The 25,068-nt window shown below is 37.6% G+C and overlaps 1 protein-coding gene across 1 annotated transcript in view; it reads left to right on the top strand.

Annotated features, from left to right (window-relative positions):
- The window catches only part of LOC137301483 (A disintegrin and metalloproteinase with thrombospondin motifs 15-like), a 39,020-nt gene extending 14,707 nt beyond the window's left edge, over positions 1 to 24,313 (top strand). Inside the window, exons 3-9 of the mRNA XM_067970994.1 lie at positions 4,848 to 4,980; positions 6,060 to 6,227; positions 11,127 to 11,410; positions 13,800 to 13,977; positions 16,850 to 17,025; positions 19,298 to 19,473; positions 22,050 to 24,313. Of these exons, the coding sequence (XP_067827095.1) occupies positions 4,848 to 4,980; positions 6,060 to 6,227; positions 11,127 to 11,410; positions 13,800 to 13,977; positions 16,850 to 17,025; positions 19,298 to 19,473; positions 22,050 to 22,836 (1,902 nt within the window). The 3' untranslated portion in view covers positions 22,837 to 24,313. The remainder of the gene's footprint in view (positions 1 to 4,847; positions 4,981 to 6,059; positions 6,228 to 11,126; positions 11,411 to 13,799; positions 13,978 to 16,849; positions 17,026 to 19,297; positions 19,474 to 22,049) is intronic.
- The last annotated feature ends 755 nt before the right edge of the window (positions 24,314 to 25,068 follow it).

Raw genomic sequence — 25,068 nt, 5'->3', positions numbered from 1 at the left:
AAACACCTACATAAGATGTGGAGTAAATTTGAAGTGCCCAGCACAGATTCATGAAACAGCCTAATTGCACAATGATACGTGTTCAATGAGAGGGAAACGGCATGGCCACATTTCAAGGTGAACCCCGGTCAACTCCTGCGAGTTCATTCACCATTCACTGTTCTACTCAGGTCTACAAAATGGCTGATGCAGAATTCCCACTAATGGACAATACAATCCTGGCTTCCTCAACACACTCACAATAAGTTATATAACCAGGATTAGCAGTACTTCTGCAATAAATGACAAAAAAGCCTAAGGCCCATCGGAAGCTCACCTGATAACATGGTGGGTAAATCCATCACTGGTATGACGCTGAACCATACAGACCAGAGAAGACCCAGGTCCAATGGTGGTGGGGGTCCTCATCAATCTTCGTCTAAGGAGACGGAAAACCAGCTCCCACTTTTAATTCCTAACTTGTTAGCCATGTTGGAAAGTACATGTGAATGGACATCAGATGGGGGCAGGACAGGGCACAGCTGTGTTGCCCCTACAGCCTGCAAATACTCACTTTCTGGGCTCACTGGTCAAGAATGGCCACTTGTGCAAGGTACCAGAGTGTTTGCATTGCCTGTTGAATAATAATCCAGCATGAGACAGTACCTTCAAAAATGTAAGAGAAAAGCCTGAAGAAAAAATACTTACACCCTTTCGATATTTGGGTATAGCTGGTAATTGATATCCAAATTTAAAAGTCCGTTTGGTTTAAGAATTTTTAAATTGCATTTTTGTTTTGTAGTAACATGTACCAATTTGGTTTGACAATTTGATTTGCTGGTTTAAATTTCAATGACCTCGGTAAAAATTCTCAATATCACCTTCCTTAATTTTACCAGTATAAGTTACTGATGACAGGGGACCAGATCTGTATCTGAGGGAGGGATTTATACAAAGGAAGTATCAAATTTCCTGGCAGGTTAATATGTTACAGGTCATAGTGATGAACACTAATCTGAGGAGGAAATCTGAGCTGGTCTGAATTTGATTGGCTTGATCAGTTCAGAGTCCAGTTTCTTGTACAATAGCAACATCCTCCAGTATAAGAAATTTGAACCCATGCCAGTTAAAAAAAACTTGGACTGAAGCCAAATTCTCATTGGTAGAATACCACTGATTTAAAGGTGTTTTTGTTTTAACAGTTCAGAGCTGGCTGAGTTTAATGGGCTTGAATATGTTAAGATTGAACTGAATTCCCTATCTTGAACCAAAAGCAATTTGATAATTTCCTCCACAGCCTGACATTCGTACCAGCCAAAAATAGTGGAAGACTGAAAAAAGGGTAAAAATTCAACCCTTTAGATTTAAACTTTTGTGCTGATCCTGGGGCAAGATTTTCTCTGTTAGATTCTTGTAGCAAAATTGTAAATATATTCTTTACAATTGTGTTTATAATTTCACCCCAAAATGGTAAATCTCCCCCCCTCCCACCCAGCCCTTTCTTGCATAGTGCAGAGCAGCACAGGCATCAGCCTTACTGTCGCACTACCCTATCTGTAGGGCCGGGTGGAGATGGGTAAAATCAGCAGACACAGTACCACAGATATATAACATTGACTCATGGGAGTTCTCTCCCCATGGAAGCTATTGTCTCTTTCACTCCTAGGGGGTATCAACTCTCTGAACAATGTTCTAAATGTTCATAAATCAATCCTTCTACAAACTCATCAGTTGTTCTGAATGCCCCACTGCCCCCACCGTTCCTCATTCGGTGCTTTTCCCAATATTGAAGTGCATTTTATTTGAGTGATAATATAACACGCATAACATGGTATAGTAGAGGCCGGATGTGGTTTCTTTAATAATGTAGGATCAGTGTGGATCTCAGTTATTTGAGATTTTTATCTTGTGCTGGCAAACAGTGTCCCCGATGGGTCAGGAAAATCATAACAAACATTTCAAAAACATGCAGTAGATTAATCGTGAACATGTACCTCTGACTCCAGTGCTGCTGGTAAAGGCCCAGTATCTGGATCTGCTGTATCTCCAGTGCACTGGACTGGTATTCATCTTTTGCTGTTTATGAGCTACATATCTGGCTAACATTCTTTGTGAACAGATATATCACAGGATCATGAAACGGGACAATCTCAAGAGAGGTTTTGAATTTGGTTTATGTGGACAGAACAACATTATTTTAAATTCTCATAAAGCTACAATGCAGGGAGAGTAATGACACCATGTTCTAGTCTTATCTTTCAGCTCATTCCCTTTTAACTCTTACTAGTCTCTGTGGGGACGTTATGATCTGTGACAAATGGCTTCAGTATTGGGTGTGTCTAATTAATCACCTGCAGAGCTCCCTGATGTCAAAGGTCATATTCAGGTCTGTTTCCCACCAGCTTGAGTACTTGTACACTAGGATCAGTTTTTTTCCACATCTGCCTTTCAGTCTCATCATCAGCTTTCATCTAATCAATTATATCCTATCACATTGAAATTAAAACATTGCATCTTGCCATAGCTCTGATCCCTTCACTGGTGCATGATATGGTTCCAGATATCCAATCACAGCAGCTACCTTTGTGTTTTTTTTAAGTTCTTTGCAACTGACTTAATGCTGTCCCTGATAAAGAAAACCATTAGAATTTTTAATAGCACGTTACACAAATACTAGCAAAATACAAAGACCCTATCACAAGGGATTTCACATGAGCTTTCAGAACAGCTCAGGCTGTGCCATCTCTGATGTTACCTACAGTGTTACAAAGGAAAGCAATTGAGTGCACTAGGAGATAAATCAGAGATGTCATAAAAATGGTGAAAGTGTATCTTTAATTTTGCAATGCAGATTTAAAAAAACTTTGCTGGAAATCTGAAGTAAAAATGAAAAAATGCTGGAAATGTGTAATAGGTCAGTCAGCATCTAAAAGATAAAAGTCTGGTAAACTTTTCAGGGGGACCCTTCATCAGAACAGCTTTTATCTTTACCATAGGCATTTAAAGGGACATTGTAGCTTAATAATATCTTGTACCGGGAAACTCATCCTGCAAAACAACAGATTCGCCATCTCATTTACAAATTAAAATACTTTTTCACAAAACCAGGAAATATAACTTTTGTGGAAATGAGACACAACAGTAACAGAATCTGTGCTTGTGCAAAGAAGGAAGAAATTGGGGCCTTGCAGCCACATTGCGCCCAGCCTAATAGCACTTACTGATTCACTCCCCAGCTCTTATCTCCCTCTGCATAGCCCTGGGTCGAGTGGATCATGTTATCAATGATGTTTTAAAATAAACATAACCAACCAGCAATGGACAAGTTATCAGATCCGTGTATCAGTAATCCATCTTCTGCATTACCTTAATCCCAGTTGATGATTCAGCTGTGAATGTGAATTTTTACCCCCTTAATTTACAGCTGTTTTAAATCAAAACATTGAAAGGAATCCATTACAGTGCTATAGTTGGTAAAGAAGATTCACCAGGGATGGAAACTGTTAAACTGGTAAATCTTGCTGAATTTTTGGCAATCTTCTAGCATTACCATCTTCAGTGTGTTGGGACTACAGCTATAAGCCATTTGTCAGAATAGTTTAAAGGAGTACATAGTTTATGGTATCTAGGTTACAGGGACATTTTATTGAAACTGAATCTACTGAACATACTTTTCATGATATACCAGTGTCAAAACATAATCATTCCGAGTATCACATGATGTCATTCTGGAACATTGTGAATAATTGATGGCGGTGTAATGGTTGGTGGGTTTTACTAGCTGTATTCTCCTCAGAAATGTTGCCCCTCCTGCTGCAACGTAGGGATGGGGGTGCACGGAAAAACCTTTCGACCAAATTGCGGTGGAAGACATTTTTAGTGTGACCACACAGAATGAGAGTCGATGTAATGGGGAACATTTCTCTCACCACAGAAAGGTGGAGAAAAGGCAAAGTAAGCTTTACTGAGGGTGAAATATACTCTGTATTCTTCCAGAAATTGACAGGGGGAAGTGACAAGTGGTCCAAGCTATCCCCATGCTTTAAAGCTGGGACTACTTGTCATTGATCCTGGAATGTAGGAAGAATCATTTTCTTTCAGTATGAAATCGGATAGGAAAAAAATGGCCTTTTTGCTTGCACATCTTTGGGGAAAAGTAATACAAATGAAACTTTCCCTTTGGTGTGGTAAAATAATGGGAGCATATTACACTACTAAAAACTAAAACAAACATTGTAAACTTTCAATTCTTTAACATTCAATCTGATCTTTACACTCCCTGCATATAAGAGCTATAAATCTGTACAGTGGCTCACAGCTTACTGTGACTGCCTGACTACCAGTCTTCAAACTGTTGCAAGAATACTTCCTACCAGGGTCTTACTCTTCAGTACTTAGCTGGCAAATATACCTTGGTGACTTTTTAAAGAAAAATAACTTAGAAATAAAGTTTTTAAAAAAACTTGCTGTAATCCGGCAGGCCTCCCAATCATGACATTTAAAATAAAAATGCAAACACATGTAATCTACTGGCAGTGATAAACTCCATACTGAATGGTTTAGCCAGGCAATAGCTTGCCAGATGTGAGTTTAGTACTTGGCCGGCCTTGAGTTAAAAATGTTTTGTGAACTTGCAACTATAATGAGCTCTCACCTTTTTTTGTCTAAACCTACCATTGTTAGAAGTTATTACTAACTGCCTTGTAGACTTTGTACATCATGTGGTTCTGTGGAACCTTAAACGCGGATGGTGTGATAGTTTATTTTTTTAATGGCTACACTTTCTATTTCCAGTTAACGCTTCTGCTGTACTGGCGTTCCAAGCTCACAGCTGCTTTATGAAAGGTCTATGTTTTATTTATTTATAGGACTTGTGCGGTGCTCAGACATGTGACACGCTGGGGATGGCGGACGTGGGGACCATGTGTGACCCAAAGCGTAGCTGCTCCGTCATTGAAGACGATGGGCTTCCATCAGCCTTTACCACTGCTCATGAACTAGGTATAAGTTATATTGCACTCCATTAGATATAGCAATATCCAACGTCCTTTCCTATATTTTCTCTCCCCATTTATTTTTAATCCTCAGCATATTGCACAGTGTAGAGCAATATCTTAAATTGGAATGATATTCTGTCCCAAATGAAATATAACTTAAGTATATTTTGTAAATTTAGTGAAAACATTTTAATGCATTTTCTTGAATGCAAGCAAAATATTGCCTTCACCCAATTATTTCTATCAAGCAAAATTAAAACTAGTGAGGGAAAATGGGTCCAAGCTTAGGAAAATGTGGCCATTAACTAGTGTGCACTGATATTTGTTACGATCAAGAAACTAAACAAAGGGGAATTGGTAATCCAGAGACAGTGCTGTTTGCTAGCTATTTGTCCTTGAATATTACAATAAATTGTCATTGATATTTTGCTGATTAGTCACTGAACTCTCCAGATCTGGTGAATGCACTCAGTCACTGCTAGATGCCAGTTGGCATTATTCCCTGAAGTTCCTGGATAGATGCCAGATGGCATCTTTATTGCAGCTGTGCAGAATGAGTGGAGGCTGTTACAAGTGATATCACAATGACCATGTGCAGTGACCAAGCTGAATGGCTTTCCTTCAGAAGAAACTGGCTTGTGCACAAACTATTCAGACAGATATTTTGCTGAGTTTGGTGGGAGGGCTGTGAAGGCTGATTATCTACTCTTTTGCAATTTAAAGCTGATCATTGAATATTATTGATGTGGAGATGCCGGTGATGGACTGGGGTTGACAATTGTAAACATTGAATATTATTGATAGCACAGTTGGGAAATATATGGACCCGACATAGCCCAGTGATGAAGGATATATAAAGAAGAGGCAAAATAGGTCTGAGATACAGTGAAACAATTCGGTCTATAGTTGAGTTAGTTACGTTAAGTGGTGTACTTTTTGATGTACACTATCTTACAATATTTTGCAGTGTCCTTTGATAGAAAACTAGTTACTTACAACTGTTTATCCTAAAGAATCTCTAGTAACTGACAGGTTCTATATGACTGCATTTTTATTTGAAATTCTTTTGTCATTGGGTTTTAGGCCATGTGTTTAATATGCCACATGACAACGTCAAGGCGTGTGAAAATGTGTTTGGGAAGCTGAAGGACAATCACATGATGTCTCCAACCCTCATACACATTGACCGTTCAAAACCGTGGTCAGTGTGCAGTGCAGCAATCATCACAGACTTCTTGGATAGTGGGCATGGTAAGCAGGAAACCATTGCTGCAAGGCAAAGCTTCTATGAATTTTAAATGTGTTTACTTAAATGAATAATCCACCTCTTCCACTTTCTGTTCTCAACTGAATTTCACATAGAACAATACAATTAATTTGCTGTGTTGTTCTTTGTCGTCGGAACTGTTACCCTCACAAAGCTGCCACATTGTCCTTCACAACTAAAACAATGGATCCATTATAGAGAAGCAAAAAATCAGAAACAATGCATTATAATCACACCACATGCCAACCATTCTCATTGAATGGGGCTTAGTGTATGAGATCAGCTGTTGAACTTGAAATGGATTAGCAGCTGTCTTTAAAAAAAAGGCCGGAGAGGAATATAACATGAAATACTAATTGTTCGTACCTGAACATTGCCAATCAGAAAATATCCGCTGTAAGTCTTGTTCAATCATTTATCTCTTTTAAACTCATTCACCTGATAGTGGACCAGTTCTGCTCAGCAGCCACAATGTGAATATATTCTTTTTTTAACTTTTGAATTCATGATATGGTTAATATTGTGATCCTTATTTTAAATGGGATTACTACCTCTGAGACTAGCAACACTGTTACATATTGATAGTAATGCAAAATGCAACATCTAGCATAGTGAAGTTCCAAAGGCACTTTGTAGCACTGAGAGAAATGCCTATCTCTGGCATGAGTAAATCCAGAATAAATGTCCAGAAATGCAGGACTTTTTTTTTCTAATTGCGGAATTCTCCTTCAGAAATATTAAAAAATATAATAACAAAGGATTCTTTTCTGATGCTTGGCAGAAAAATAATGGCACTTCAGTGAGCGAGCAGCATAAGCTACACTTGATCGGACATTTTAATCTTGAGATTCATCAAGAATTAAAGTGGTTTTCAGACACCTACGCCAACTAGTATTTTTAGTGAGGTTGTTTTTAATTCTTTCCACCCCTCCCTTTCTTGTTTCTGTACAGCTGTTTTCAATTCTGTACAATGAATGCTAGAAACCCGAACAGACGGAGAATTGTATTAATCAGTGAAGTTCTACATACTCAAAAGTATTGTCCAAGAGGCCTATTACAGAAAAGTCCATTGCATAAGGGAGCTCTGCAGGGGGAGAAACACAATGTCCTGCATGAAAAGTTATATCCCTGGCTGCAATAGCCTTTACTTATTTATTTCACTTTGACGATAGCTTGGCCTATTAAAAACAATAACTAAATAATGTATAAAGATGCCTCGTCACAAGTCCTTTGACTGGAAATTTTTCATAAGAACATAAGAAATAGGAGCAGGAGTAGGCCATGCGTCCCCTCGAGCCTGCTCTGCCATTCAGCAAGATCATGGCTGATCTTCGACCTCAACTCCACTTTGCCGCCCGAACCCCAAATCCCTTGATTCTCCTAGAGTCCAAAAATCTATCCATTTCAGCCTTAAATATACTCAATGACTCAGCATCCACAGCTCCCTGGGGTAGAGAATTCCAAAGATTCACAACCCTCCGAGTGAAGAAATTCCTCCTCATCTCAGTCTTAAATAGCCGACCCCTTATCCTGAGTCTGTGCACCTTATCCTGAGACTGTGACCCCTAGTTCTCGACTCTCCAGCCAGGGGAAACAACAAATTCCAGCCTCATGGAATTCTATCAATTTCAGGAGCAAAGACATGCATTTACTATAAATGTAATGTAAGAGTAATTCCTAGCCAAATATATGTGATTTATAAGATAGGATTGGAGGGAATTGAGTGGCACAATGTTCATTCACTTCTGGGCCTTAGGTTTGAATCTAGCCTAGAAGGATTAAATGAATATCTCTACCTTTAAAAAGATCCTGAGGATCAGTCTTAACTCAATTTTTAGTAGACATGAGATCACATAGCACAAAACCGTCCATAGTTTGGTGCCACTTTGGCATTTTCAATGTGCATGCCGATCATTCAGTACGATAATTTACAGAGACATAAATGTGTCTAGCACGTTCAGAGTATACTTTTAAAAACTGTATTGAATTGCTGAGTCCATGAATTCTACTCTGCCATCTTTTGAATATGTAGAGAAAGTGAATGTTTGTAATTCAATTTAACAAGATAGCTTTGTTTTCTGCTGATTTAGTCAAGGAGTTGAATACTTTTAATAAATCAATTTAATCTTGGCTGATGTGCAAATTAACAACAGCATTACTTGCCTAAAATTCGTGATCACTGGAGTTATATTATCCATGTTTTCTAAGGAGTCACTCAGACCCATTTCAAATTTGATTTGATTGAAATCTGAGGTTTTGATGAATTATCTGAATACACATTATCATATTATGAATGTTCAATTATGGATGTACCTTATTTATAAAGGGATTGAGTGGACTATCTTCCATTTTGTATGTAGCACTATATATACACACAAACACATTAAGTATTCTGTTCAGTAACAAGCAATTGTATTTATTTACTTTTTTAAACTAAGCAGGCATCCATCCATATTTAAAGGGAAGGAATGGAAGACATTTGAATTCAGAGTTAAATTAAGCACCTAGTTAGTATTTGGTGATTACATATTTATCCCGTTATTTTAAACGCAACAGGAATTGAAGTGAATGGAATGCATATTTTGATATGGAAACTAAGAAGTATGACCATGAAAAGAAGTAATATTGCAACATCTTGGCACCTGAATGAAGAGTCAGAGTGGAAGGTGCAATATTGCTTTCTATAGGATCAAAGTGGTATGATGTAGGGGATTTATGGGAGCATGGATGGAGAAATTCTTAAGCTTAGGGATAAGGGAAACAAAGACTACTGAGTGATGAACAGGATTATTAACTATCACATGTTCATCAGGACAAGGATGACTGTGCAGCGACTGATGCAATGATCGGTGACAAACATTAGCTTGCCAAGCATCCAGTGTCATAAAAGCTGAAAGTACAATGATGCTTGACAACAACTGGTGACCTGCAGGGTGGGGCAGCAGCAGTTTTGTCTGTCTGCTAATAATCACATGGCACAATATTGTTAATCCTGTGGAATATTTGCTGAGCTAATAGTTTTAGAACTGAATGCATCAGGCAGAGTTCAGAGGCGCTATTCAGGTTGCTTGACACTGGCAGCTGTCTAAATTCAAAGCCTAATTGAGCCAGATAGTTTCAAAGTTTTAAGTGTTTTGAGATCCCATATGGTGCAATTGCTCATTTGTAAGGATTCGTGCAGGTGCAGCTGTGCTCTTTGGATTAGAAAGCAGGATTTTTTAAAAAATGGTCCAAGCAGGCAAAGCTTGTATAGAAATCAAACATGGATAAGATTTACATTAGTTGAAAATAAGGGGGGAAATTCTATTAAATTTAACAAAAACTATTTTGCAGAGGATTCTCTATTCCTAAGAAGCGAAAGCATGGATCATGTTTCATTACGTACTCTTGTGCCAGATCAATGACAGTTGTAGGTTCTCCCTACATTGTCTTAACAATGGATCTAATTGTCTCAGACTCATAATTTATATAATATAATTTCCATTTGTATATTAAACACTTATAAATCACTGGTTAGGCCTCAGCTGGAACACTGTGTCCTGTTCTAGGCACCAAATTTTAGGCAGGATGTCAAGGCTTTGGAGTGGGTGCGGAATGATATCAGGGATGAGGGAACTTCAGTTATGTGGAAAGACAAGAGAAGCTGGGATTGTTCTCCTTAGAGCAGAGAAGGTTAAGGGGAGATTTAATAGAGGTGTTCAAAATAATGAAGGGATTTGATAGAATAAATAAGGAAAAGTTGTTTCCACTGGCAGGGGGTGGGGGGGGGGGGGGTCGGTAACCAGAGGACACAGTTAAGATAATTGGCAAAAGAACTAGAGGGGAAATGAGGAGAAATTTATTCACGCTGTGAGTTGTTATGATCTGGAATGCACGTCCTGAAGGGGTGGTGGAAGCAAATTTAATAGTAACTTTCAAAAGGGAATTGGATATATACTTGAAAAGGAAAAATTTTGCAAGGTTATGGGGAAAGAGTGAGGCAGTGGGACTAATTGAATAGCTGTTTCAAAGTGGCCATTTGGCCAAATGGCCATTTTTTGTGCTGTAAGATTCTATGATGTTACTTGCCCTGTGTATATAAAATGTTCAGATTATTTAATTAGAGTTAAATTTAAATGTTATTCGAACTTAAGAAATAGCACTGAGAATTTCAAAGGCATTGAGCCATTGCATCATAGCTCAAGTTATAGATTTGAGACAGAGGCAGATCATCATAAGAATTAAAGAGTGGTGTAGTTGGTAATTCTTGTTTAAAACATTTGTATGATTTGGACAGAAGTCAAGATAGTGGCAAAATTACTAGAAAAATCAGAATCTGGAAACTCTTATGGGGGTGTGGGTGAAGATCGTAAAGATTGTAATGGATTCTTACATTTTTACTGTTTTGATAGTAGTTAGTTGAAATGATAACTTATGGAACCAATCAATATTTGCAAAACATTGAATAAATGTTTGTCACCTCCTTAAAATAAACAGTAACATGTAATCTTCGATAACATCCACACAACGCACACCATGTAAACATTGATACTGGTACATATATATATAGGACCAGTACTGTATGTTATTTACACAGGTGATGTATACCATTTAATTTATATGGTTGATGTAGTAGTTCCAGAAGTTCATTATATGAATACTGGTTCCTGCATCACTAGCAGAATGAGTTACAAAATAGATTTGTCCATCTGCTATGTAAAGTACACCATCGCCTCAGTTTAGAACATACCTGACTGTGAGTCATACACGACCAATGCTGTTATGAGTGAATTGTTAGCATTTTTGTGTATTATTAAGTTTCCTGAGGAGAAAAAACAGTTTTAGTTTTAATTGTAACAGTATTTGGCTATGGAATGTCAGTAGCTAATCTCTTTCATCCACAGGTGACTGCCTACTAGATGAGCCAATGAAGCCGATTACATTACCAGATAGCTTACCGGGAGAAAGCTACAACTTGAACAGACAGTGTGAACTAGCTTTTGGGGTTAACTCAAAACCATGCCCATATATGCAGCCCTGCCTGAAACTGTGGTGCACTGGGAAAGCCCGTGGGCAGCTGGTGTGCCAGACAAGACACTTCCCATGGGCAGACGGAACGAGCTGTGGAGACAGAAAGTTCTGCATGAAAGGTGTCTGTGTGGAAACGCACGATGTGACAAAGTACAAGGTAATGTCTATGACTAATTGCTATTATAAAAGAACTTTGTGCCTGTGTGATACACAATTTCTTTTTTCATTTCACACTAGATATTTGTATTCAGACATTCAGTGGCATGTGCTCATTTTATACTTCACATGAGTATAATCCTTATTTCAATTTGCTGTTGTAGTTAGTTTGGATCATACAATATTTCTAGAGTACATTTTATGAGTGTCTAATCTATGGACAATTATTTCATAAAATAGAAATTAAGTTAAATCAGACATAATTTGGGTATTTTGTGATATGCACTTTATCTTGGTGCTAGGTCCATATATGGTTACATGTAAGAAAACATTCTAACTTTAGTTCCTCAATGATTGGCTGGAAAACATAATCAATGCCTTTTCATCATTGACCCCAGATCATTTTTGTTTCAATTTCAGTTTCAACAGATGTCTGTCCTTGTTACAGTTGCCTCTGGATGCAACTTGTTATACCATTAAATATATACATAGTCAAAAAATTACTGTATAAATGAGTTACTTTTTAATTGTGTTGAATTGTACTTGAAAATCTGGGGAGTGGAACATTTTAATTTAATTAAATATGTCAGTGATCATAGTTGGCAGGAAGTTTTCATACTTGATCCTAATGCTAAATCATTAATGTCATAAGACAGCTAACCTGCTAAGAGTTCATAACTCATGCAATAGACACCAATTAAATTTAATAAGTATGTAAATCTTGTATGGCAACTAACAGTTTAAGCACCAGAAACCCATCAGTCCTACAGTTATCCCACAGAGATGCCATTATGACTTAATGTCAAAAGATAGCTCTTCTCACTATTATACTAATGTAAGGAATCTTACAACACCAGGTTATAGTCCAACAATTTTATTTTAAAATCACAAGCTTTCGGAGATTATCCCCTTTGTCAGGTGACTGAGTGAAAGATTCTCAAATCGCATATCTTATATTAGGCTGGGACAGCATCACACCAATCAAAAGGTGTCATTGTTGTTCAAACAGGCCAGTCACGGAGAACAGCACGTCCCAGTACACTGGATATACATTGTGTCAATTACACAGACAGAAAAAAAGAGACCCAAATGGCAGAGAGAGAGAGAGAGAATATTATACTGTCAGTAGACAATGTGATTAAATATAGTAAAACTTAATTTATTTTACCTGACATTGCTGTGCTTAGAAAAAGATACAGAAGTGCTTTCAATGTAATGGGCTTTCATAATGGTAAGATACAATAAAATTAATTAGTTATCTTTGTAAACAACCTTCCAAAATTTATATCTAAAATGTTGGCAGATTTAAAAATGGTAAATGGATCTAATATGATTGCAGTAAACACTGTGTTGTGCAACAGTCATTAAGTGTATATAAGGGTATAACTGATCCATCACAATTTTCTTTATCTAAGATATACACAGTTAGTTGTGCAACAAAAATTAAAATAAATCTCATGTTATATTAACAAAAGGACAGTTTGACATGAGAAGCATGATAATCGCCTAGCTAGGATGTAGTTTGCAAATAATTAGTTGAACTGAGGTGTCTAGGTGAGCAATTAGCATATTAACTTTTACAAAAGTGAGATTGGAGCCAATACTCTGCTTCTTAAGTGTAGACTGGGCATGTGGCCTGCAAAACTACACACTCAACAGATCAGGCTTCTAGAAAAGAAAGGGAATAAGTGATTTAGTTTTTTGATAAACATTTAAACTGTGCATTTATCTAAATAGACTAGATGGTATTTTATTTTTTAAAGGGTTGATGAATGTTTAATTGACAACACTTTGGAAAGGATAATGAGAAGGTTAAGGAAGCTCCCACTCCTAGTAAACTTGAAAATGTACAGTCCAGAATCACTCTTGCAGGTGTGATTCTGGAACTCCTAGGTCAAGGTCCCTAATGAATAGATAAACACCACTAATAACAATAATTGAGCACAGAAAGCATGATTCCAAATTGCCCTTCAACATGGAAATATTGCCTTTGACATGCTGCAGTTGGCTAGATGCAGTGGTCATTATTTCTCAGCATTGGGTTCATATCAAAGCAAATCAGAATGGTCAGCCCTGAGAATCTCTGGGCAGAACATGTAGTCAGTTCAGTAATATTAGATGTCTATTAATCTAGAGTGTAAATATAAGAAAATAATGCAGTAATTGATCACAGCATCATGAAAACCTTTGGCATTCGCAATGATTTGGCAATAGCAAGCCCAATCAACTCCGCTTTAAAATGGATAAAAAAAATTGTTCACTTACATCTGGGTTTAATTTAAAGTTAATAATCGTGTCAGCCTGTATTATTTTGTAATATTGGCATATATATCATTTGCAGTACAAGGATAAAGCTTTAAATTAGTACTGTTGACCACTTCTTATTACAGGTCGATGGGAGATGGGGAAAGTGGGGTCCTTATGGATCATGTTCACGTACATGTGGAGGTGGTGTGCAGCTTGCCAAGAGGGAATGTAACAATCCAACCCCTGCCAATGGTGGAAGATATTGTGTTGGGATCCGTGTCAAGTACCGATCCTGCAATTTGGATCCATGCCCTGACAATGGTAAAACATTTATTAAAGACATATTGTGTTGTTATTTTATCCAACTTCTAATAACTTTTACATTTTCATATAATGTTACCTACTGGAGGCAATCTGTTGTATGCATTCTGTAGTACTAAGTTTATAGGAGAGATGGAACAAAAAGGGACCATTATGGTTATTTAGTTACCCCGCAGCTTACTCAAGAAATCTCAAACCATTTTCGTTGCCTTCTTCCCTTGGCTAAAGGTCAATTTCCCTCTTCTTTCTGAATTGACAATGTCCATTTTTCAGGTGACTGGATGGTTTAATAGGTTAGAAAGAACACTGTCCTTTCACCATTGGGACTCTGATCTATATTGATAGCATAACCTCTCCTCTCTGATAGCTGGAAAGTCAAAATTAAATCAGTTTAGATAGTTTCAAAGCTAGTTTTCAGTTTATATGACTCTGTATCATAAAGTTATCCATAAAAAGTTATCCATAATTCAACACTTAATTGGCGAGGCCCCAAGGATAACAAGGCCCAGGAAAATTCATACCGCTGAAGTAAGGGGGACTGTTCTGAAGTTTGAGTTAAGGTTCATTGTTGGAGCCAAGTAGAGAGCTTTATTTTGTATCTGACTCATGCTAAAGCTGATCAAGAAGTGCTTGATGCTGATACAGTTTTTAATGTGAAGAATGCTTTGGGAGGTCTGAGAAGCCTGGCACTATGGTCCCAATAGCCCTATTAAGTATGGAATAACAGATGGTGGGGAATCTGATTTAAGACTGTAGCACACTTAAAAGATTTGAGTGACATAATTAACTACAAAGTTTTTCCATTGCCATTTGTATCTTCAATTAGTTGCACCAACCTTTACTTTATCACTATTAATAGGTGCATTTAAGGCTGATGAGTTTGTTGTGCAGATTATTGTGGCATCACCAGAAGAGTTTCTTTTTAGAAAAAAGATAATTAGCCAAGACTAAGGGATTTAACAACAAAAGAAAAAGCATTGTCTTTTCATGTGGCAGGTATAGTGTGTACCCTTCTGAGTAAGGAGACAAAAAAAATGGAGGCATTCAAGTGGCAGTTAGATACAGTGACTGTAGGGGCTGATTGGTCTTAATCATCTGAATTTATAACAGTGAAAAATAATATAGCACCCCCTATTTTACCTACTTATAATAGAACTGTCCTCAAGTTAATTAAACATTGTTACTCTGGCACATTTCTGAAGATATCAAATGTGGTGAACAGATTTTAAAAAATAAAACAGTAATAGTTGTTCCTTCTTTTAAAAATGTCCTTAAAGACTCAGTAATTATTTTTACTTCTGTACTTCCTTTGGAATATAAGTGGCTAATGCCTGGCAAAAAAGACTTGGCAATTATATTTTAATTCCTTGAGAGCTGCTGCCATTTGTTTTGTGCATACTATATGATGCTCAGAGGCTATGGAATGTGACACATTTAAAAATATCTTTCTCCTCCCCATAACTCATAAATTTGTGTGGGTGAGTGTCCGAATATGGAGGATTGTTGACACTGTAATACTGGTTACAAAATTGCAAAGTTTATACCCATGTCATTTAAATAGTGTGAACTCTGGCTAGATGTATAATTGGGTGTAAGCCAATATGGCATCATTCCTGAATCGTTGAATAGACTAAAGTATCAAGAACAGGTCTGTGGAGTGTTAGAAGATGGAAGTGTTTGATGTGTTGCACACCAGCTTGTTCTCACTAAAGGTAGTGTTGCTGGATATTTTCCTTTTTTTCTGTAACTGGCCAGTAAACAGCATGTGACTTTGGATCTTTTGCATAAAGATGTCATACACTAGGGCCGGTCAAGGCTTATTATTCAGTTCAGACCAGAGTTAATTTCCTTCAGTGGATGTAAACAAAATAAGTATTGGATGGTGGATAGTTTGGAGAAGAATTTTTCCTTATTTTTTAGGTTTTAATAAATTCACGAGCACTGAAGGAAATATTTTCACCAATAGAAACAAAAACTGCCAACTGTAATGGGGATGCTAAGTACTGAAGAGACAGAAAATTCTCAATAATGGTGATAAACTCAATATTTTTAAAATTCAATATCAATAATACCACAAATGTATGTGTGATATATACATGTACCTTCTAATGTCAAATAGTACAAATCATTTAAATAAATGTTTTTATTGTGTGTGCAAAGTACACTTATGGCACTCAAACTTTCCCTGACATAAAACTGAACATAGTTTGCATGTAAGGATCCGTTTGAAATAATTGGCTCAGATGCAGCTATTTCCAGTTCATCACACAGCAATAGGTCTATACTATAGGTCCTCATAAAAATGACAAATATACATTTGTTAAAATATCCCCCAATTTCTTTGTATCAAATAAGGTCCCTTTTTAAAACCCAAGCAGCAACCTTCTGTTCTTTTTTACTCCTGTTGTTTAGACAAAACCATTGAAAAGGAACAGCAGGTGCCATTGGCATTGGCTGGGAGAAGTTGCTTAGCTTTACAGGGTGAAGGGATTGAATTCACATATAGAATGTAATGCCCCAGTTATAGTGCAGGTATTGGCACAATACAGGTATAATTTTGACAACGATGCTAGTGGACAATGCAGCTTATACTCACTATCGCATTAGGTCATGGGTGCTGGAGTATCTGTGCGAGCATTTTGAACACAACACAGCGTTTGTATGTGGACTAATGGTAACATCTGCTTTACAAACCCCAGCCATTGTTCTTTCATTCATGACACAGCTTCATAATCCTCTTGAGCCTGCAAAGGCCCTGAGTTATATGTCTATGGTGAAGGAAGAATATTGCCACATTACAGACGTGATCACCTATATTTACCCCTTCTGACTATCTATTAATGGTTGTGTTTGGTCTGTACTTGAATTACAGGTAAAAGTTTCAGAGAGGAGCAGTGTGAATCCTTCAATGGATACAATGTCAATACAAACAGACTTGCACCATCTGTTGTGTGGGTTCCCAAATATTCAGGGGTATCCCCCAAGGACAAATGTAAACTTGTATGCAGAGCGAATGGTACTGGATACTTCTATGTTCTTGCACCCAAGGTAAGCATATGAGATTCTTTAATGCAATATATTAAGACCAGGGCACACATGACATTTATAATGGGGGAAGCTTATTTCTAGAGTTATAGATATTGTTCCAAGTTTTCTAAATTTGAACTGTCATAGAAAACCTTCACAGCTTCCAGTTCATAACACTTCACTCCTACAGTCTATTATTCTAAACTTATTGTAATGATATAAGACTGATATTGCAAATTCATGTCTATGTCATGCAATTTGTTTGCTTGAAGGACACAAAGAAAGTTTCCTAACTTTTTGGGCAAGAGAAGACCATTTTTCCATCTAGGCTACTGTTCCAAACCTCCCATTGAGTTCCTTACCATGATTCTAGCACTAATAGCCCTTTATTCCCTTTACCAAAAGGAATTCATCCAATTCTTATTTTAAAACCTGCCATCGTTTTCTTTTCCATTACCCCGGCTGGTAATCTGTTCTACAATTCTGTTATCCTCTTCCTAAAAATGTTGCCTAAATTTATATAGAACCTTGGGTTAGACCACACTTGGAGTGCTGTGTGCAATTCTGGCCCCCATACAACAAAAAGGATATTGAAGCACTGGAGAAAGTGCTGAAAATATTTATAAGGTTGTTACCAGAATTGAGAGGACAAAACTATCAGGAACGATTGAGTAGGCTGGGACTCTTTTCTTTGGAAAAGAGAAGATTAAGAGGAGACCTGAGAGTAGTGCTTAAAATTATGAAGAGGTTCGATAAGGTGGAAGTGGAGAAACTGTTTCCACTTGTTGATGAGTCCAGACAAAGGGCCATAAATATAAGATAGCGACTAACAGAAGAAATAAAAAAATTAGGAGAGTGTTGAGAATATGGAATTTGCTGCCACATGGAATGGTTGAAGCAGATAGCGTTGATGCATTTAAGGGGAGGTTTAATTCATATATGAGGGAGAAGGGTATAGAAGGATATGAGGGCAGGATGGGAAGTGGTAATTAGAGTGGGAGGAGGCTTATGTGGAGTACAGACACTGGTATAGACCAGTTGGGTCAAATGGCCTGTTTCTGTGATGAATTTATATGTAATTCTATGTAGCTGCCTCAATCTTTTCTACCAGATCTATAACTGCCTCAAAGAAATCCAGTAAATTGGTCAGATGTGATCTGTCCATTCTGAACCCATTCTAGCTCTCAGTGATGAGACCCTGTCCTTGCACTTGATCCCTCATCAAAGTTTCAAACACTTTCCTTACAATCGGGTAACCTTCAAAACACCACACCTCCTATCTATCTAGTTATTTTTCCCAATTTTCTGCTGCCTTCTCCTCCTCCCTTCAAATTCACTTAGCTTTAGGAATCCTTACTTTGTCTGAAAGTGTGGGCGAATGGGCCTAATGCCACCCTATGGACCAGATGAGAGGAGGTGTACTTTGGTCAAGACAGTGTGTCATTTTTTCTCTGTGGCGGGATGCCCAGCCTAACAGTCTGGCATGGAGCTTGCTAAACCCAGCACATATGGCTGGCAGATGGAGGTGGTAAGAAAGGAATCCCTTACTGCACGATTAATAGGACTTTCTTCACCTTATCATTATGCCATGGGCGTCGTTAAACTGGTTCTGTTTTGAAATCTGATTTTCATTTAGTTGATTTAGAGACAACTTTTTATTCTAATAAAACTGCAGTTACACATCTATTTTGTTTCTTTTAAAAAGATCTGGAACTGAATATATATTAAAAAAATATTGTTGCTCCTTTGTCAATCTTTGATATGACATGAAGCTCTGTCACAAAACCCACTGCTTTAAAACAAAAAGCTGTTTAGACTATGTCCCAGACAATATTAGTCTATCCCTGTGTACCCTTTTGCTTATTATATCCACCTTGCATAAGGAGTTAGGCAGTGGAAATATTTTTTCAATTATGTCTGTATTTATGAAGCACCATCCTATGTCTATTATTTCACTAGATTACATGTCACATAGCTATTTCCCATTCTTCATCAAAGGTAGCAAGGTGCATAGCATGAATGGTGTTTGGAAAATCCCTATAGATGGCTACAATGATGTAAATGTCTCTTTAACGTGGCGTTCATGTCATTAATCCATCATAAGCCCACTTGCACAATAGTAGACAACCACAAAAAGGAAACTATTTCAAAGACAGACCAAAAGAAGAATCAGTGCATGACTGCCTGTCAACACCAACGTTGGAAAAACTGGGGCTCAGTCTGTGGGGGATGAGACGCAAAGGGTTTAGTCATTGACGGTTCATAATTCACAATTTCTTTCTCAAACACCCAGGTGGTAGACGGAACTCCATGTATGCCAGACACTTCAGCAGTATGTGTCCAGGGAAAGTGTATAAAAGCCGGGTGCGATGGAAAGCTTGGCTCCAACAAGAAGTTTGACAAATGTGGAATATGTGGAGGTGATCACAAAAGCTGCAAGAAGGTTTCTGGCTTATTCACGAAACCCATGTATGTATTTCTTTCTTCTTTACATTACAATTTAATTGGTTTTAACTTTTAATACTTTTCCACTAAAACACCATTAGCATTTATTTGAATTTCACAGTTATGTAAAATATCATATATCACAAGATAAATAGTAATTTCCATAATTAGATATGTTATCCTGATGTAGAAAGAACGATATAATCTATACAAATTAATTTTCTTTGTGACAGGGTGCCCATTAATCCTTTGGAAAACCCCCAGAAAGTGAAGCTTGTTGAAGATAAAATAGAACAAGCAAATGGCAAAAGCATGCTCATGGTGTAATTTTGTTATTGCTCTCTGGAAGCATTATCTGTAGATTCAAACAATCTTCTAAAACCTATGTTATAGATATCACAGTGGCATACAATGTTGCAGCACCAATGTGTACTACACTGCTTTTTAAAAATTCGTTCATTGGATGTGGGCGTCGCTGGCAAGGCCAGCATTTGTTGCCCATCCCTAATTGCCCTTAAGAAGGTGGTGGTGAGTCTCCTCCTACTTGAGCGGCTTGCTAGGCCATTTCAGAGGGCAATTAAGAATCAACCACATTGCTGGGGATCTGGAGTCACATATAGGCCAGACCAGGTAAGGACAGCAGGTTTCCTTCCCTAAAGAGCATTAGTGAACCAGATGGGTTTTTATGACAATCTGGTAGTTTCATGGCCACCATTAATAATACTAGTTTTTTTTAAAACCAGATTTTATTTAATTAATTGAATTTAAATTCCCCAGCTGCCTTGGCAGGATTTGACCTCATGATTCTGGATTATTAGTCTAGGTCTCTGGATGATGAGTCTAGTAAGATAACCACTATGCTACCGTACCCTGCTCCGGGGGAAAACACCGAGTGGAAGCTAGGTGCTCACATGAGCGAGAAACAAAACAGAGGGAGAGTCATCCCTGAGCTGCTTTTATACATGTTCTAGCTGTCAGGTCAGAGCAAGATTTAAAGGCCTGTGATCAGCTTGCCCACATGCTTTGACCGCAAGTGGTAAATGTCCTAGGGAGATAAGGGAAGAAAGTTGTAGAATTTCACACTTTCAAAAAAAGTGCACATCATTTTTAAAAAGTTCCATTTATTGAGATCTGGGAAGCCCAAGCTTAGCACACTATGTTGGGATGTCAACAACATGGTCACCATGTGTATAAATTGCCTCGATGAGGCTTGTATTTCCTTGAGCATAAAAGATTCAGGGGTGATCTAATTGAGGTGTTTAAGATGATTAAAGGATTTGATAGGGTAGATAGAGATAAACTATTTCCTCTGCTATGGGAGTCCAGAACAAGGAACCTTAAAATTAGAGCTAGGCTGTTTAGGGGTGATATCAGGAAGCATTTCTTCACACAAAGGGTAGTGGAAATCTGGAACTCTCTCCCCCAAAAAGCTGTTGAGGCTAGATTAATTGAAAATTTTAAAAATGAGATTGATAGATTTTTGTCAGGCAAGGGTATTAAGGGTTATGGAACCAAGTCGGGTAAATAGAGTTAAGATACAGATCAGCCATGATCTAATTGAACAGGCTTGAGGGGCTGAATGGCCTTCTCCTTTTCCTATGTTCCTATACCAGGCAGCAACGTTGCTGCTGTTTTTTAATACTATTTATTAGTTTCTCCCTTTGCTTTTTAAGGTTTCTGCACCAATTATTATCCCTGGCAAAACGAGCGGCAGGTAATTTGCTCGCAGGTTTCTGCCAATATAGCTGGATGCTAGAAGGGGCAATAAGGGTCCTGGGTGATTTTCTCTTCCTGCTTGTGGGCAGCAGTAGGCTTTCACATAGCATACCCCACAATGGCACAACAGGCATCAAAAGCTCACCATATGGGGAGTTGTGGTGAGAATTTGAACCTTGCTCCATGGCAGAGTATATTGAATCTCCATTGTGCTGCTCCATTACTCTTCTTGTACAGACCTATCTGTTTCAAGGACAGTCTTAACAGGGAATTGAGTCTAAAAAATTACTAAAGCGATTAAAAGAAGCAAACTTTGAAGGAAATTAGGTTTAATGACCTTCATTTTATTGCTATCACCAAAGGTTCTATTTCCTTTGTCTGTATTTGAGAGTTTCTTTGCTTCTTGTAAAGCATTTAATAGTAAACAGGCTGGCCAAACCACTCTGTTGGTGATGTTCTGACTGAATGAATAGTTCTCTCAGAAACAGCATCACATCCTGTCCCTCTGTCAATCTTCCACATTGAATGTTTCTCACCCTCAGCGATATGTGCTATAATTAAATAGACACACTCTTTGAAAATGACATGCAAATTGTTGAATTCCCATTTTGTATAAACTCGTCATAGTAAAATGTCCCAAGATGATTTTCACATAGATGGAAATGAACACCTTGTAGGGGTAGAGAAAAGTTAAGGGAGGCGATCAGTCAAGGAGGCAGGTTTTTAGGAGGCTGTTGAAGGTAGCAAGACAAGAGATTTGGAGTATGTATTTGTGTGGGGCTACCAAAGGTGAAGCAGAGACTGGGCGAAGGGGAAAGATGCTCACCAAATATTTCAATACTTAGCATATTCAATACAAAATAAACAATGTTTCCTTTCAACAGACATGGGTATAATTATATTGTGACGATACCAGTTGGAGCCACCAGCATTGATGTCAAGCAAAGAGGCTACAGAGGCATGACCAATGATGACAACTATTTGGCAGTTAAAAATGAGCACGGCAAATATATACTCAATGGCCATTACATCGTTTCTGCAGTGGAGCGGGACATTGTAATAAAGGGAAGCTTGTTGAGGTATAGTGGAACAGCAACTTCTGTTGAAAGCCTTCAAGCTTTTAGACCCATCCAGGAACCATTGATCATTGAAGTCCTATCAGTTGGAAAAATGACTCCTCCTCGTGTTCGCTATTCCTTCTATCTACCTAAGGACAACAAAGAAGATAAATCTTCACATAGTCCCAATAAAAAAGACACAAAAGGAATCTTGCTGAACAATGACAGTTTGAGCAAATTAAATAAAATTGATACAAGGCAACCAGATTATAAAAGACCCAATTATAAATGGGTGGTGAGAACATGGTCTCAGTGTTCTGTTTCTTGTGGAAATGGACTGCAACATAGATCTGTTGAGTGTGAAGACAATCATGGTAAAATAGCATTTGATTGTGATACCACCCAGAAACCAGAAGTCATACGGCAGTGTGGAGATCCTTGCCCAGTGTGGGAGATTGGCGGATGGTCACCATGCTCAAAGAGTTGTGGCAAAGGCTTCAAGAGACGTATGATCAAATGTAAAGCTGATACTGGGCATGCTTTGCCCAGGGAACATTGCAGTATAAGGAAGAAGCCACAAGAGCTGGATTTTTGTACTGTGAGACCCTGCTGAGAGTCATCAGTGGACATTATTTCAGATAGAGTAGTCTTTAGAAATGGCAGGTTTCCAGCAACAGTTATATCTGTTACACCTGAATCCAAATGGAAAGTTGACAAAAAAAGAACTACTCCACATTGGGAAAAATGGAGATCTGTGATGTATAATTGTGAATGAAATTACCTGAAAGTTACATGTCGAAGTCTACCTCTGACATTTGTAAGTTGGTATTAAACTGTTTCAGTGACTTCATTGACCATGTACTAATGTAAGAAGTGATGATTGCCTATTGAGCACTTACACAATGCAGATTGTCACCAAGTTCGAAGCAGTCAAAGATTTTAATGGCCTGATGGTGTTTTATTCACCATTGAGTGCAAAATAATACAGGGACCAGTGTAGGTACAGCTGCAATATTATACAGGGATATATGCCCTAATGTGATATATTGATGGGTCAATGCAAAAATGGGTGACCATCCTTAACTTCAGAGATGTGGAAGTTAGTTTATTTGTAAACGGGCAATCTTATGTGCTACTTTATGAAATATATTAGGTAGATAAGCTGTTCTTTGTGAAATGTATTAGAATATTTTACCCAATAATACTATAGTATGACATGTTGAGTGACGTTTAGTCAAGTTTAACTGTTGTCATCAGTTACAAAGTGTTACGTTCTAACAAAACTGTATTTATGAAAGAGCAGTAGAGCCTTGTGATACAGTTCTGTATAAATATAAACACATTTGGATGTTATCCAAAACTAGAGCATTACAGTGTTGGTAGCTGAGCCTGTTTGTAAATTGATCTCTTCCAAGTATCTCTTAGTAAACTACCATGTTTTATATGTAATAATTTATTATGAGAGGGACAATATTCCATGGTGCATAAATCATTTTCTGTATGCTGGCAACATTATTTATTGTGTGTACTGGGTTCCAAAACCATCAATGGAAAACCAAACTGACAATTTAATTATTCTGTTATTTTTGTGGTAGGATTGTAACTATGGTGCTATTTGTTTGTCCACATTTGCACATTTTATAACCTTGCCTGTAAACATTTGTGATAGTTTTGGACAATTTTTCAATTTCTTTTACAAAAAAAACATTGAATCTGTAGAATTGTGTCATCCGTCCCGTAACAATAATGAGTAGGTCTGAATTCTTAATGTATTGTGAACAAGTCGCTAAAATGCAAGGCCACCTCGTATTAATGGTTTGTTCCATTTCCACCTTTGTATTGTGGTAGTGCTTCTTTTTTTAAAAAACACATCATATATTGCCAAACTCTGTAACCCTTTCACTTGCGTTCTGGTTGGGAGGGACTGCAGTTACTGTTCTTCCATCTAAAAGATGGTTCATATGTTATTGGGATTTATTTTACTCTTTTGCATTTTTAAATTGCAAAAGGCATAAATACCATTTATTGGCTGTTATGTATACCATGTATACATCTGTTTAATTGTGCGCAAATAAAATTGTAAATATCTATGAATTAGTAGTCTAATTGTTTGTTGAGGGGAATTATATACATATGGTGCCAGATCAATTGTACCTCCACAAGAACAGAAGTATTGAGTTATGATATTCACTGGTGGTCAATATGTTTGACTAAACCTGTAGTGTTTTGTGGACATCTTCAAACACCAATGACGAGTGCACTGCTTGACAATGCCTCTTGTGACAATAAATATCAGTAAAAAAAACCCTCCAAAACTCAAAAACCTCCTCATGAATATCACAGTATTTGTCGGAAAGACAAATAAGAGTGATTGCACAGCTGGCTTGGATTCAGATGATGGTTAAAAAGTCACTTAACTCCACACTCATGGCTTATGCTATCAGCGAAATCCTTTAATGAGATTGCTGTCTTCCAATCACTGCCGCATATTCATTATTTCTAAAAGTCTGGTTAAATTTTCGAGATATTCTGTATGAGTTCTAGTCAATGTTTACTGTTTGTTACAACAAAACATTCACTGAAATGTAAGAATCGGTTACAGAGCACCTTACAAAATGGAAAGGTAAATAATTAATTTTCTTCACAATTTCAACTACAGATAGATGCATTTAAGGGGAAGCTAGACAAGTACATGAGGGAGAAATGAAAAGAAGGTTATGCTGATAAGGTTACAGAGGGTGGGAGGAGGCTCTTGTGGAGCATAAACACCGGCATAGACCAGTTGGGCCGAATGGCCTGGTTCTGTGCTGTAAAATCTATGCAATTCCATGTAATTATTGCAAAT

The sequence above is a fragment of the Heptranchias perlo genome, chromosome 33 (genome assembly GCF_035084215.1).
Source record: "Heptranchias perlo isolate sHepPer1 chromosome 33, sHepPer1.hap1, whole genome shotgun sequence".
Lineage (NCBI taxonomy): Eukaryota > Metazoa > Chordata > Chondrichthyes > Hexanchiformes > Hexanchidae > Heptranchias > Heptranchias perlo.
Note: the sequence above shows the minus strand (reverse complement) of the source record. Positions and strands in the feature narration are given on the sequence as shown.